General features: G+C 36.7%; 1 protein-coding gene across 8 annotated transcripts in view; it reads right to left on the minus strand.

Moving 5' to 3' along the window:
* The window catches only part of git2a (G protein-coupled receptor kinase interacting ArfGAP 2a), a 113,540-nt gene that overhangs the window by 81,172 nt on the left and 19,536 nt on the right, over positions 1-12,832 (minus strand). For all 8 annotated transcript variants that reach the window (XM_069932741.1, XM_069932742.1, XM_069932744.1 and 5 more), the window contains exon 2: positions 1,623-1,756. In XM_069932741.1, the coding sequence (XP_069788842.1) occupies positions 1,623-1,756 (134 nt within the window). The remainder of the gene's footprint in view (positions 1-1,622; positions 1,757-12,832) is intronic.

A 12,832-nucleotide genomic window follows, 5' to 3' on the forward strand; every position in this document is an offset into this window, starting at 1 on the left:
CTTTTGCAAATTCAGCTAAGAAGCATCTAAACGAACTGAAAAATAGAGATGTCACAAAACAAACTATGCTAAATCCACAATGGGAAAATTTACAAGTAAGCACAGAAGTCATCAGCTTCCAGTTATCAACTTTGGAACCTCCCCTTGTTACATTAATCAGGGACTGCGCTGACATCACAAAAAGGAAAGTCTGCACTTTTGCTGTCATTTTTTTTTGCACTGGGATAACTGAATATTTATGATATTTTTTAATTCAATTAACTATTTAGTACATAGTTATCTTTGTCTGGCAGTTTTTAAACAAAAAGAATACTGTTCCTGTTCAGCTGCAACAAGAATTTCAGTGCATGTGTACACAATTAACACAAAATTCTATAAATGTAGATTAAGATTTTTAATTAAAAAAACATTAATTATGCCATTTAAGCCCCATGAATGTTTATAAAGCAGGACAAAATAGTTCCAGATCTAGGGATCTTCAGACAATTGGCAAAAGGTGCTGATACACACAAGGAAAACATTCGCCATCCTCAGATGAAATGAAGCCCAGGCATCAAAAAGCATTTCCATTTGTATAACCCTCAAGTGTCAAATGATCTTAACACACTAAATGGCAAAAAAGCAAATAGAAGTTGACTGCAGTTCAAAACTATCTTTATTTTTCATAAAGATTCCTTTTTTATGGCCTGTGTCTATCAACTTCTGTAACTAATTTTTCTATTTAGTCTACAGACACATAGGAATCATACAAACTTTTCATGATACTTCCATTAATTTTCATACAACTTAAATTAATTGTTGGGGGTTTATCCACCAGGGAATTTTTTTTTCTCTAAAACTGTTATAAATCAAAACATTAGTAATAGGATGAAAACCTCTGGGATTCCAAGACCTTGAAGCCATGTGAACCCACTGCAATAGTTCAGATCTCACCCTTATGGCATATTTCTAATTAAATGATTGCCATCTCCTGCTTGCAGCTATATTTCAAACGACGCAAGTGTGATGTTATCTCAAACAAAATGCTGACTAACCTTTCCACTCTGACTAGAAGTGATCATCTTTCACATAAAAGAGTGAAATTGGATAAATTAGCCAACAGCAAATGATTGAAGACACACATTTATCATGAAGTGAAAAGATTTTTAAAATACTAAAGGAGTACATCCCAGAATATATTTTTCTTTTTTATTATCTATTTAATTTGATTAACAACAAACTTCTGAAAGGAGTATTGCATTTGTAACACAGTACACAAGATTCAATTAGTTTCAGGATGAAACCACAATGTATTACTGAAGATTAAGGAATATAGATATTTCCAGTAAAATGAACGTACAAAACTATTGTCTAGATAAAACAAGTGGTTAATAAACCCAATCCTACATAATCAAATTGTAACTCTCAAAGTGCTGTCCTTTACCAGTCCATTTGAAGTGCAATTTCAAATAACATTACCAATTTTGGAAAATTCCTCATTTATCATAATGAATTGTGAGATCAGAATGACCAAATATTGCACCCTCTACACTTTAATACCAGCTCTTAGCCAACAACTTCTTTTGAATCCTTAGGACTAATCTCCACTTGTTAAGAGTCTCTGATTACAAAGTACTTCTTACCTGTAACAGAGAAGGAGGCCAGGTTGTGTGCGTCAGGTGCCGTACCTGAGAGATATGTCGGCCCAAACTGCGGTGTATACTGCAGCAGTCATCACAGATCAGAACACCCCTATTTATTGATGCCCAGCGAGGATCTACAACAGATATAAACACACATATTAAAATGATGTAATTTCAATTATCTGCTTCAAAACAGATAAGAAAAACCACGATGTCAGCCAGAAAGTCCAGATCACAGAATTAGAATTTATTCAGAATCAGAATTTATGTCATGATCTGACAGACATTTAACTTGAAAATATCATAAAAAGAAACTTCAATTGTGAATAGATATGGTTCACATCCAAAGTTAATTAGTAATCACCACAAGAACAGGTCTTTCAGCCAACAATCAGTTCTGACCATGTTGCCAATTTAAACTGTAAATTTGCCTGCATGTGGTTTACATGCCTCAATTCCCTGTCTAAACACCTCATACATTTTTATCGTATGAGGTTTCAACACTTCCCTGGCAGCACATTCCAAGTACTACAATAAAATTTTAACATATTTGTAAATAAGATTTTTTTTCAAATTCAAAAGCAGATATAATTTTTGTTGGTCACATTATACATGGTACAGTGAGAAGGGTCTTCCACAAACAATCAAGCAAATCAACTCGACCATATATACAACCATACAAAGTAGAAGAGCAAGAGGTCAATTAATTAATTAATAAGAGGACAGTAAAATGATCAATTAGTACATAGCAAGGGCAGCATGAGAGCACTGTTGAGAGGTTCATTCAGAAGTCTGCCAGCTGCATGGAAGAAACTGTCTTTAAGCCTGTCGGTGCACAATTTCCTACTCTTGAACCTCCTCTCTGATGAGAGGGGGAAGAAATATGCCTAGGGCGAGATGGGTCCTGCATTATGTCAATGTTTATGAGCACTAAAGTTTTGAGCAAATTATGCTCTAGACTGGTTTGTTGAAGGGACACACAACAGGTCAATTCAGTACCCAGCATCAATGCCAATTACATACCTTTAGATCACATAAAATTCAGGCCAGATTTAGTTTCATTCTTTCTGCTATACCCAATTAATGGGGAGCTATTTTAGGGGAAATTTTTTAGTGGTATCTGGAATATTATGATCGTTCTACAAAAAAAACTTAAGAGTTTCGTACTTTCAGTTTGAAACGGAGGACCAAGAAGGTGATTATATTCCTGCCTCCTGTCACCATATTAAAAAAATAGCTAAAGCTTCAAAAATTTGGAATTTTCACCAACACTAAATGTTCTTACATTTTGGTTCTAATTAACCTATTTTGGCCTCAAGCAATAATATCGCCGTTCCAAATTGAGTTAAAGATTAATTTACGTTTACCACATTTTCAAAATTATTATAAAGCAGCCCAACTTAAATTTATTAGTTCATTGATGGATTTGGTACGGCCTCCTAGTTGGGCCAAAATTGAGATGGCAAATATTTCTGAATTTGAAATACATCAATTTTTGTTTAGATGGAATATAAATTTGTTACAACAATATAATGTGCCTATACAAAAATATTTAATGAAGTTATGGATAAAGAAAAATGTCAGGTGTGGCTCTAGGGGTAAATTATTGGCTTTGACTCCATTGTATAATAATCAACTTATTCCTTTTTCAATACATAATCGAAGTTTATTGCATTGGAGATTTAAAGGTGTGAAAAATTTGGGAGATTGTTTTAAAGAGGGTAAATTTTTATCTTTTAATCAGATGAGGGAAGGTTTTGGTATTGATAAGAATTCTTTGTTTCTATATTATCAAATTCGATCTATGGTAAGATGCATGTTTGGTAGAGATATGATTTTACCTGAAATGAGTAAATTTGAGACTTTTCTTATGAAGGTACCAGAGAAGGGATATATTTCATCTATGTATCAAATATTACAAGATGGTATGGATAAAAAGGATTGGGATAGATCCAAAAGTTAATGGGAAGCGGATACAGGTTTTATTTTTTCCGAAGATGATTGGTTAGATATTTGTTATGATAGTGTAACTAGATTGATAAATGCTCGTTATGCAATGATTAACTATAATTTTTTACATCAATTATATTTAACACCTGAAAAATTTAAAAAGTATGGTTTTCATGAATCAGACTTGTGTTTTAGATGTGGTGATACGGTTGGAACTTTTTTTCATGCCGTTTGGTCATGTATACATATACAATCTTTTTGGAAGAAAATTCAGTAGTTTTTAGAATATCTGTATAAGATTAAAATAGTTTTAGATCCAACAGTATTTTTATTGAGTAGTTTGCAACCTTTGAAAGGCTTGGTATTAGATAAGTTTCAACTTGCTTTTGTATATTTAGCTTTATCTGTAGCAAAAAATTGTATTGGTAGTACGTGGAAAGATACAAATGTGATTGATATTAATAGATGGCATGAGATGAAATATTGTTTAATAATGGAAAAAATTACGTATGTTTCATGTGATAATTATAATTTTCTTATTAATAAGTGGTCATTATATTCAGAATATTTACATTTCAATTTACATTGATTAGATCTTAATATGTATATTTAATTTTTCTTTAATATTTTTTCTTTATGGCTCTCCTTAGGAGAGTTGGCTGAAGCGGGGGGGGGGGCTTCTTTTCTCTTTTTATATATTAAAAATAACATTCATGTTTATGGTTAATTGTTGTATATGTCATATTATTTGTTTTTTTGAACGAATAAATAAAGTTTAAAAAAAATTAATTAAAAAAAATTCATGAAGCTTATCAGCATTCGAACTTTGCGTTATATCAGAATTTCTGGCCAACACTACGCAAGTAAGAGTGAAATCATACAAGAGATAATGAGAGTTTAAATTTCCAACCATTCCTACTTGGCATTTTCTTCCACTCCTATTAAAAATGTTGTCACAATAGCCTGAGCAAAAATATGAAAACAGGAAGCTGAACAGGAAATAAATGCATGCACAACTTCAAATTTAAAAAAATGCACATTTCAATTCCTGGTACAAACTATCATCTTAAGTTACCTTAAACAGCCAGCTCACACAACATTCACCATTCTACTTAATATATTATATAGAAAGAGGGGAAACAAATAACTTGGTCACAAAATTGAACTATAACAACAGAAAAAAAATTGGTAAATGGAAATTAATGAAAATATTTACATCTGTCATCTTAAATTATATTTGTTTCCACAATTTATCCAATGTTAATGCGCTTTGGAGAGTGGGTGGGGAAGGAGGTAGTTAAGGGTGGAGGTGGTGATTTTTTTTCTGAGGGAAAATATTATCAGAAAATGTGGTGTGGATTTCTCCTCTAACTTGTACCACTATTTTAGTCTTCTATAATGACAGGCAAATTATCAACTAGTTTAACAAACTACCTGAGTGGCAGAACAAGTACAAACTTTGATCATATAAAAGTGTTAGGATTGCACAAGTGATAATTGTGTCAAGGACCTGTTTCGCTTCCAGTGGTTTTCTAATTCTAGTCTCTTGCACACAAAGTTTTTTCTATTTGCTTCACTGGTAGTTTGCATGCCTGGTTTTCAGCTCTCTTTTAATCCAAATTCTTTGATATATATTTGATAAAGCTTCTTTTACAAACACTGTTGTCAGGGCTTCACAAATGAAAGTTAATGCTATCATAGAACCTGAAAAGGCTCTTCAGACCATTTGTCTGTGCCAAAACATAGATGTCCAAAATCAATCTAAAACTCTGCTACTTACACTTTATAGATATCCTTCTATCTCCTTTACATTACATGCCACAACTTCAGGCACCCCAATCCAGGCATTTAGCGCTCTGTGTAAAGAATTTGCACCATACATCTCCCTTAAACTTGCTCCCCATCACCTTAAACACATGTCCTCTCGTGTGTGATGCTCTCATCCTGGGGAGAAAGTTCTGACAGTCCACCCTATCAATGCCTCTCATTATTTTAGAAATTTCTATCCCCGCCTCCCTCACTCCAGAGAAAATCTGCGTTTGTTCAACATTTCACCATAATGAAAAGAAATTTCAGAAAGATGCTACAGAAGATCAGAAAATAGAATTATCTAGGCTGAAATTGAAATATAATACTTTGCAATCTTATCAATTTGAATGTGTGATTAATAGGATTAAACAACGGTATTACGAATGGGAAGAGAAAGCACATAAGGTATTGGAATGGGAATTAAAGAAAGAACAGATAGAGGACTATTAATGCTGTTAGACGGAATTCTCTTATTACATAAACCTCGTGAGATTAATGATGAATTTTATTCATTTTATAAAAAGTTATAAACATCTGAAGGAAAACAGGAAACTGGATCGATTGATTTTTTTAAAAAATCACAGTTGAATTTACCAATATTAGAGGATGGAGATATACAGGAGTTAGAAGAACCATTTACTGATTCGGAAATTAAAATGGCTATGCTGGAAATGCCTGGTGATGATGGATTTTCGGTTGAATTTTATAAAACTTTTTATGATGATTTATCTACAGTGTTTGGGGATGTATTACTTCAAGTTGGTTTTTCAGTTGGTTGTTTTTCCAGACTCTTTTGTGTAGTCTTCCAAAGGCGCTATTTGCCTTGGCGAGTCTGTTGTCTATCTCATTGTCGATCCTTGCATCTGATGAAATGGTGCAGCCGAGATAGGTAAACTGGTTGACCGTTTTGAGTTTTGTGTGCCCGATGGAGATGTGGGGGGGCTGGTAGTCATGGTGGGGAGCTGGCTGATGGAGGACCTCAGTTTTCTTCAGGCTGACTTCCAGGCCAAACATTTTGGCAGTTTCCGCAAAGCAGGACGTCAAGCGCTGAAGAGCTGGCTCTGAATGGGCAACTAAAGCGGCATCATCTGCAAAGAGTAGTTCACGGACAAGTTTCTCTTGTGTCTTGGTGTGAGCTTGCAGGCGCCTCAGATTGAAGAGACTGCCATCCGTGCGGTACCGGATGTAAACAGCGTCTTCATTGTTGGGGTCTTTCATGGCTTGGTTCAGCATCATGCTGAAGAAGATTGAAAAGAGGGTTGGTGCGAGAACACAGCCTTGCTTCACGCCATTGTTAATGGAGAAGGGTTCAGAGAGCTCATTGCTGTATCTGACCCGACCTTGTTGGTTTTCGTGCAGTTGGATAATCATGTTGAGGAACTTTGGGGGACATCCGATGCGCTCTAGTATTTGCCAAAGCCCTTTCCTGCTCACGGTGTCGAAGGCTTTGGTGAGGTCAACAAAGGTGATGTAGAGTCCTTTGTTTTGTTCTCTACACTTTTCTTGGAGCTGTCTGAGGGCAAAGACCATGTCAGTGGTTCCTCTGTTAGCGCGAAAGCCGCACTGTGATTCTGGGAGAATATTCTCAGCGACACTAGGTATTATTCTATTTAGTAGAATCCTAGCGAAGATTTTGCCTGCAATGGAGAGCAACGTGATTCCCCTGTAGTTTGAGCAGTCTGATTTCTCGCCTTTGTTTTTGTACAGGGTGATGATGGTGGCATCACGAAGATCCTGAGGCAGTTTACCTTGGTCCCAACAAAGCTTGAAAAACTCATGCAGTTTGGCATGCAGAGTTTTGCCACCAGCCTTCCAGACTTCTGGGGGGATTCCATCCATACCTGCTGCTTTGCCACTTTTCAGTTGTTCGATTGCCTTATATGTCTCATCCAAGGTGGGAACCTCATCCAGCTCTAGCCTTAGGGGCTAGAGCTCACAAAGATAAGCGTATACAGAGCCGTTGTCATACCCACACTCCTGTTCGGCTCCGAATCATGGGTCCTCTACCGGCACCACCTACGGCTCCTAGAACGCTTCCACCAGCGTTGTCTCCGCTCCATCCTCAACATCCATTGGAGCGCTCACACCCCTAACGTCGAGGTACTCGAGATGGCAGAGGTCGACAGCATCGAGTCCATGCTGCTGAAGATCCAGCTGCGCTGGATGGGTCACGTCTCCAGAATGGAGGACCATCGCCTTCCCAAGATCGTATTATATGGCGAGCTCTCCACTGGCCACCGTGACAGAGGTGCACCAAAGAAAAGGTACAAGGACTGCCTAAAGAAATCTCTTGGTGCCTGCCACATTGACTACCGCCAGTGGGCTGATAACGCCTCAAACCGTGCATCTTGGCGCCTCACAGTTTGGCGGGCAGCAGCCTCCTTTGAAGAAGACCGCAGAGCCCACCTCACTGACAAAAGGCAAAGGAGGAAAAACCCAACACCCAACCCCAACCAACCAATTTTCCCTTGCAACCGCTGCAATCGTGTCTGCCTGTCCCGCATCGGACTGGTCAGCCACAAACGAGCCTGCAGCTGACGTGGACTTTTTACCCCCTCCATAAATCTTCGTCTGCGAAGCCAAGCCAAAGAAGAAAGAAAAAAGAAGACTTCAAGTTGGAGAACATTATGAATTACCGGAGTCTTGTTCTAGTGCTTTAATCATAGTAATTCCACAAAAAGATAGAGATCCTTTGAAAGTATCTTCATATAGACCAATTTTGTTGTTAAATATAGATTATAAAATAATAGCTAAAATATTAGCGAATAGATTGGCTAAATTTTTACCAAAGTTGATTCATATTGATCAAACAGGTTTTATAAAGAATAGATATGCTTCAGATAACATTTTGCATGTGATTAGTTTGATTAATAGATTTTTGACAATCTTTAGATCACCCGACGGTGATATCTTTAGATGCAGAAAAAGCATTTGATAGAGTTGAATGGAATTTTTTGTTTAAAGTTTTGGAGAAATTTAAGTTTGGTCCTTCTTTTATTGGTTGGATTAGGACTCTATATAGTAAACCGGTAGCTAGAGTATTGACAAATGATTTGATTTCGGAATCTTTTATGTTAACTCAATCAACTTGTCAAAGTTGTCCTTTATCACCAGCTTTGTTTGCGTTAGTGATTGAACCTTTAGCACAGTTGATAAGACAAAATACACAGATATAAGGTATGAAAGTTTTAGATGAGGAGTATAAAATTAATTTATTTGCTGATTATGTATTGATGTAATAAATCCAGCTCAGTCACTTTTGCATTTGAAGGAATGTTTAGTACAATATGGATGTCCTTCTGGATATAAAGTTAATTGGGAAAAAAGTGAAATATTACCGGTAAGTGAAGGAGATTATTCAGTTTATAAGAATATTATTAATTTGAAGTGGACTGATCGAATTAAATATCTGGGTATAATTTTGAATGTTAATTATCAATCTTTATATAAATTATGCTCTGTTAATAAAAAAAATTAAAACTGATTTGATTAAATGAAAAGATTTGCCTATTAATTTAATGGGAAGGATAAATACAATTAAGATGAATATTTTTCCACGTATACAATATTTGTTTCAATCTATTCCGTATTTACTTGATAAAATTTTTTTTCAAGATTTGAATAAAATGGTTAGGGAGTTTTTATGGAGGGGTAAATTTTAGAGAGTAGCTTTGAATAAATTAACTTGGAAATATGAGTTAGGGGGACTACGTTTACCACATTTTCAAAATTATTATGAGGCAGCCCAACTTAAATTTATTAGCTCATTGATGTATTTGGTACGGCCTCCTAGTTGGGCTAAAATTGAGATGGCAAGTATTTCTGAATTTGAAATACATCAATTTTTGTTTTGGTGGAATATAAATTTGTTACAACAATATAATGTGCCTATATTAAAACATTGAATGAAGTTATGGATAAAGAAAAATAAAATGATAGGTTCTTGGGGGTAAATTATTGGCTTTGACTCCGTTGTATAATAATCAACTTATTTCTTTTTCAATACATAGTCAAAGTTTATTTCATTGGAGATTTAAAGGTGTGAAAAATTTGGGAGATTGTTTTAAAGAGGGTAAGTTTTTTATCTTTTAACCAGATGAGGGAAGATTTTGGTATTGATAAGAATTCTTTATTTCTTTAATATCAAATTCGATCTTTGGTAAAATGTATGTTTGGTAGAGATATGATTTTACCTAAAATAACTAAATTTGAGACTTTTCTTATGAAGGTACCATGAGAAGGGTTATATTTCATTTATGTATCAAATATTACAGGATGATATAGAAAAAAATGGTTGGGATAGATCCAAAATTAAATGGGAAGCGGATTTTGGTTTTATTTTTTCTGAAGATGATTGGTTAGATATCTGTTATGATAGTGTAACTAGATTGATAAATGCACATTATGCAATGATTAATTACAATTTTTTAATATCAATTATATTTGACACCTGAAAAATTAAAAAAAATATGGTTTTAATGAATCAGATTTGTGTTTTAGATGTGGTGATATAGTTGGAACTGTTTTTCATGCTGTTTGGTTATGTATACATATACAATCTTTTTGGAAGAAAATTCAATTGTTTTTAAGAATACCTGTATAAAGATTAAAATAGTTTTAGATCCAACAGTATGTTTATTGGGTAGTTTGCAACCTCTGAAAGATTTGGGATTAGATAAATTCCAGCATGCTTTTGTATATTTAGCTTTATCTGTAGCGAAAAAATGTATTTCTAGTACATGGAAAGATACAAATATGATTGATATTTATAGATGGCATAATGAGATGAAATATTGTTTAATAATGGAAAAAATTATGTATGTTTCACATGATAATTATAATTTTTTTATTAATAAGTGGCTGTTATATTAGGAATATTTACATTTCAATTTATATTGATTAGATTTTAATATGTATATTTAACTTTTTCTTTAGTATTCTTTCTTTTTTTTAATGGCTCTTCTTAGGAGAGTTGGCTGAAGGGGGGGTGGGGCACTTTTCATGTTCATGTTTAATTGTTGTATATGTTGTCTTGGGTAAACTTATACCTCTCATTTTGTTCATTTTAGATTGGTCACAGTGTTTGAGCTACCGAAAGAAAATAGACACACACACCGAGAGCAGTTCAGTTTATACAAATGTTTATTACTAATTCAAAAGCTGATTTCACACTACAATATGCAAGCCCTTCCCAACTATACTTATCAACGCTTGGACTGGTCCCAACTGCCGAAGCGAGGCAACGACTGCACACTTGTAGTAGGTTGTCAGGGCGCTGGTAGCAGCTTCTCCACCTCCCCCGACCGGGACGTTGCTCGGACTCTGGCTGTTCTTCCTTCTTGACAAGGGGTGTTCCCACCCCTCGGAGAGTCTAAACTTCAGCAGCAGGACCACAGGCTTATATACCCCAAAAACAATTAATCATGCGCCTACTCCTTCTAATATTTGTCAGTCAAAATCAAAACTGAACATTACATTCTACAATTTAGAAGATTAATTATTATGGAACCAGGATGTTATGATTTCCTGGTTTATCTCGTAGATACAAAGACTTATTAAAACTTCTCGAGCAAGACAGGTTGTGACCAATTCGTCAATTTCAGAGTGTTGCATTTGACAACTGCTTTCCCTGGGCCTCACAGTGGAATTCCATTTCAAAGTGTATCTTCAGATAAGTCCCCATGGCTGAGTTTAATTACATCTGCTAGTTCTGAAAGTAAGGTGACCTGCGTGTGGACCCAGTGTCGTCAGTTCCACATAAGCAAAAAAGCATCTGGGTACATGGTTTTAATCCTCCATTACATTCCACCCCTTGGTCACAATCTGTCATTTGCGAGGCCTAACCAGTATTTGAGTACAGAGGGAGCGAAAAAAGAGAAATCAAAACAACAATTACAAAGATAAGCAATGACGCGAGCAACCAACGGAGGATAGTGTAGCCCACTCCCCCAAATGTAGCAGTTAGCCATGAGAAAGGATTCCAACCAAGGCTCAAATTATCCTTGTTGGCCACAATACCCAGATACTGGAGCTCACGAACAGATTTTGAAACATGCTGAACAATAACATATTTATATAAGCTGCACTTGAGGCTGGTGACCGAGGACTTCCTTGGTGTAATGCATCCGACCGTGTTTCCCACGGGGAACTCCCTTGGAACGTCCTCGACATTACAAATCCAATTGCTGGCATCAAAGCAGCTGTTAAGCCAGATCACCAGGAGTGTAAAATGGAGAACCTGGAACAAAGAAGCCTGACACATGTCACTCACGATACCATAAGCGTTCAGTGTTTAAACAGACTAAATCATCCTGTCCTTCAATAGCTACCCACCGAGTGTTAACCTGGGCAGGTGTCACTATTTCTCCTTTTACAGGAGGGCCACTACCTGGTGGTGCCACCCATACCTTTTGTCCAACATTCTCTAGTTCGGGAATGGGGGGCAATGACTGTTTTTCCTCTGGAATAGGCTGTAATTCAGGAGCATGAAGAAGTCGGTGGAAAGGTGTACCTCCTTTTAAAGGGCGATGATTCAAATTGTCGACTGCCTGCTGCAGCACATGGCACCATCCCTTCTGGGTCCCCAGTGATGTTAACAAACGAATTTGTTCCTTCAGTAAGCCGTTCATTTGTTCAACTAACCCGGCAGCCTGCGGGTAATAAGGAATATGGTGAACCCATAAAATACCGTTGTAATTTGCCCAATCACAGATTGCTTTCCCGGAGAAGTGCGAGCCATTATCAGAGTGAATCTCCTCTGGAACATCATAACGATAAATCAAATGGTTTAGTCCTTGGATAGTGCTAGCTTGGTCAGCCATCTTGGTGGGAAAAGTAAAAACCAGGCCTGAAAAGGTGTCAACCATTACTAGGATGTAATGTTTACCCATACAGTCTAGCATGGGGCCTATGTAATCAATTTGCCAGACCGCAGCTGAGTGAGCACCCCTTTTTATTCGGTCATGTGGACCAGGTGGAACGGTATGGAACTTCACAAGCTGACATTCTGGGCATGTACGTACGACCATGCGGACATCATCCTGATGGACGGATAAAGCATGTGTACGGGACCACATAGCTGATCCCTTCTCCCCCAAATGACCACTCTGTTCATGTGCCCATCGAGCCAGGGGGACGGTATCAGCACAGCTGATAGTGGCAAGCTGATCTGCTACTGCATTATGTTGAGCCATGTTAGTCGCCATATTGGTATGGGCATCAACGTGATAAACGGTTATCTCACGATGGTGGGAAGCATCCCACAACAGCTGCCACAACTCTTTGCCCCATACTGGGCGGTCATGTATCATCCAGTTGTTCTTTTGCAAATCAGGCATCCATACCACAAGTCCATTAGCCACAGCCCAGGAATCAGTAAACAGGCGAAGAGGGTGATCATGGGGATCTAGTGGTAAAGTGAATACCTTCAACTCAGCATACTGACTGGAGCC

Source organism: Narcine bancroftii, chromosome 4 (genome assembly GCF_036971445.1).
Source record: "Narcine bancroftii isolate sNarBan1 chromosome 4, sNarBan1.hap1, whole genome shotgun sequence".
NCBI lineage: Eukaryota > Metazoa > Chordata > Chondrichthyes > Torpediniformes > Narcinidae > Narcine > Narcine bancroftii.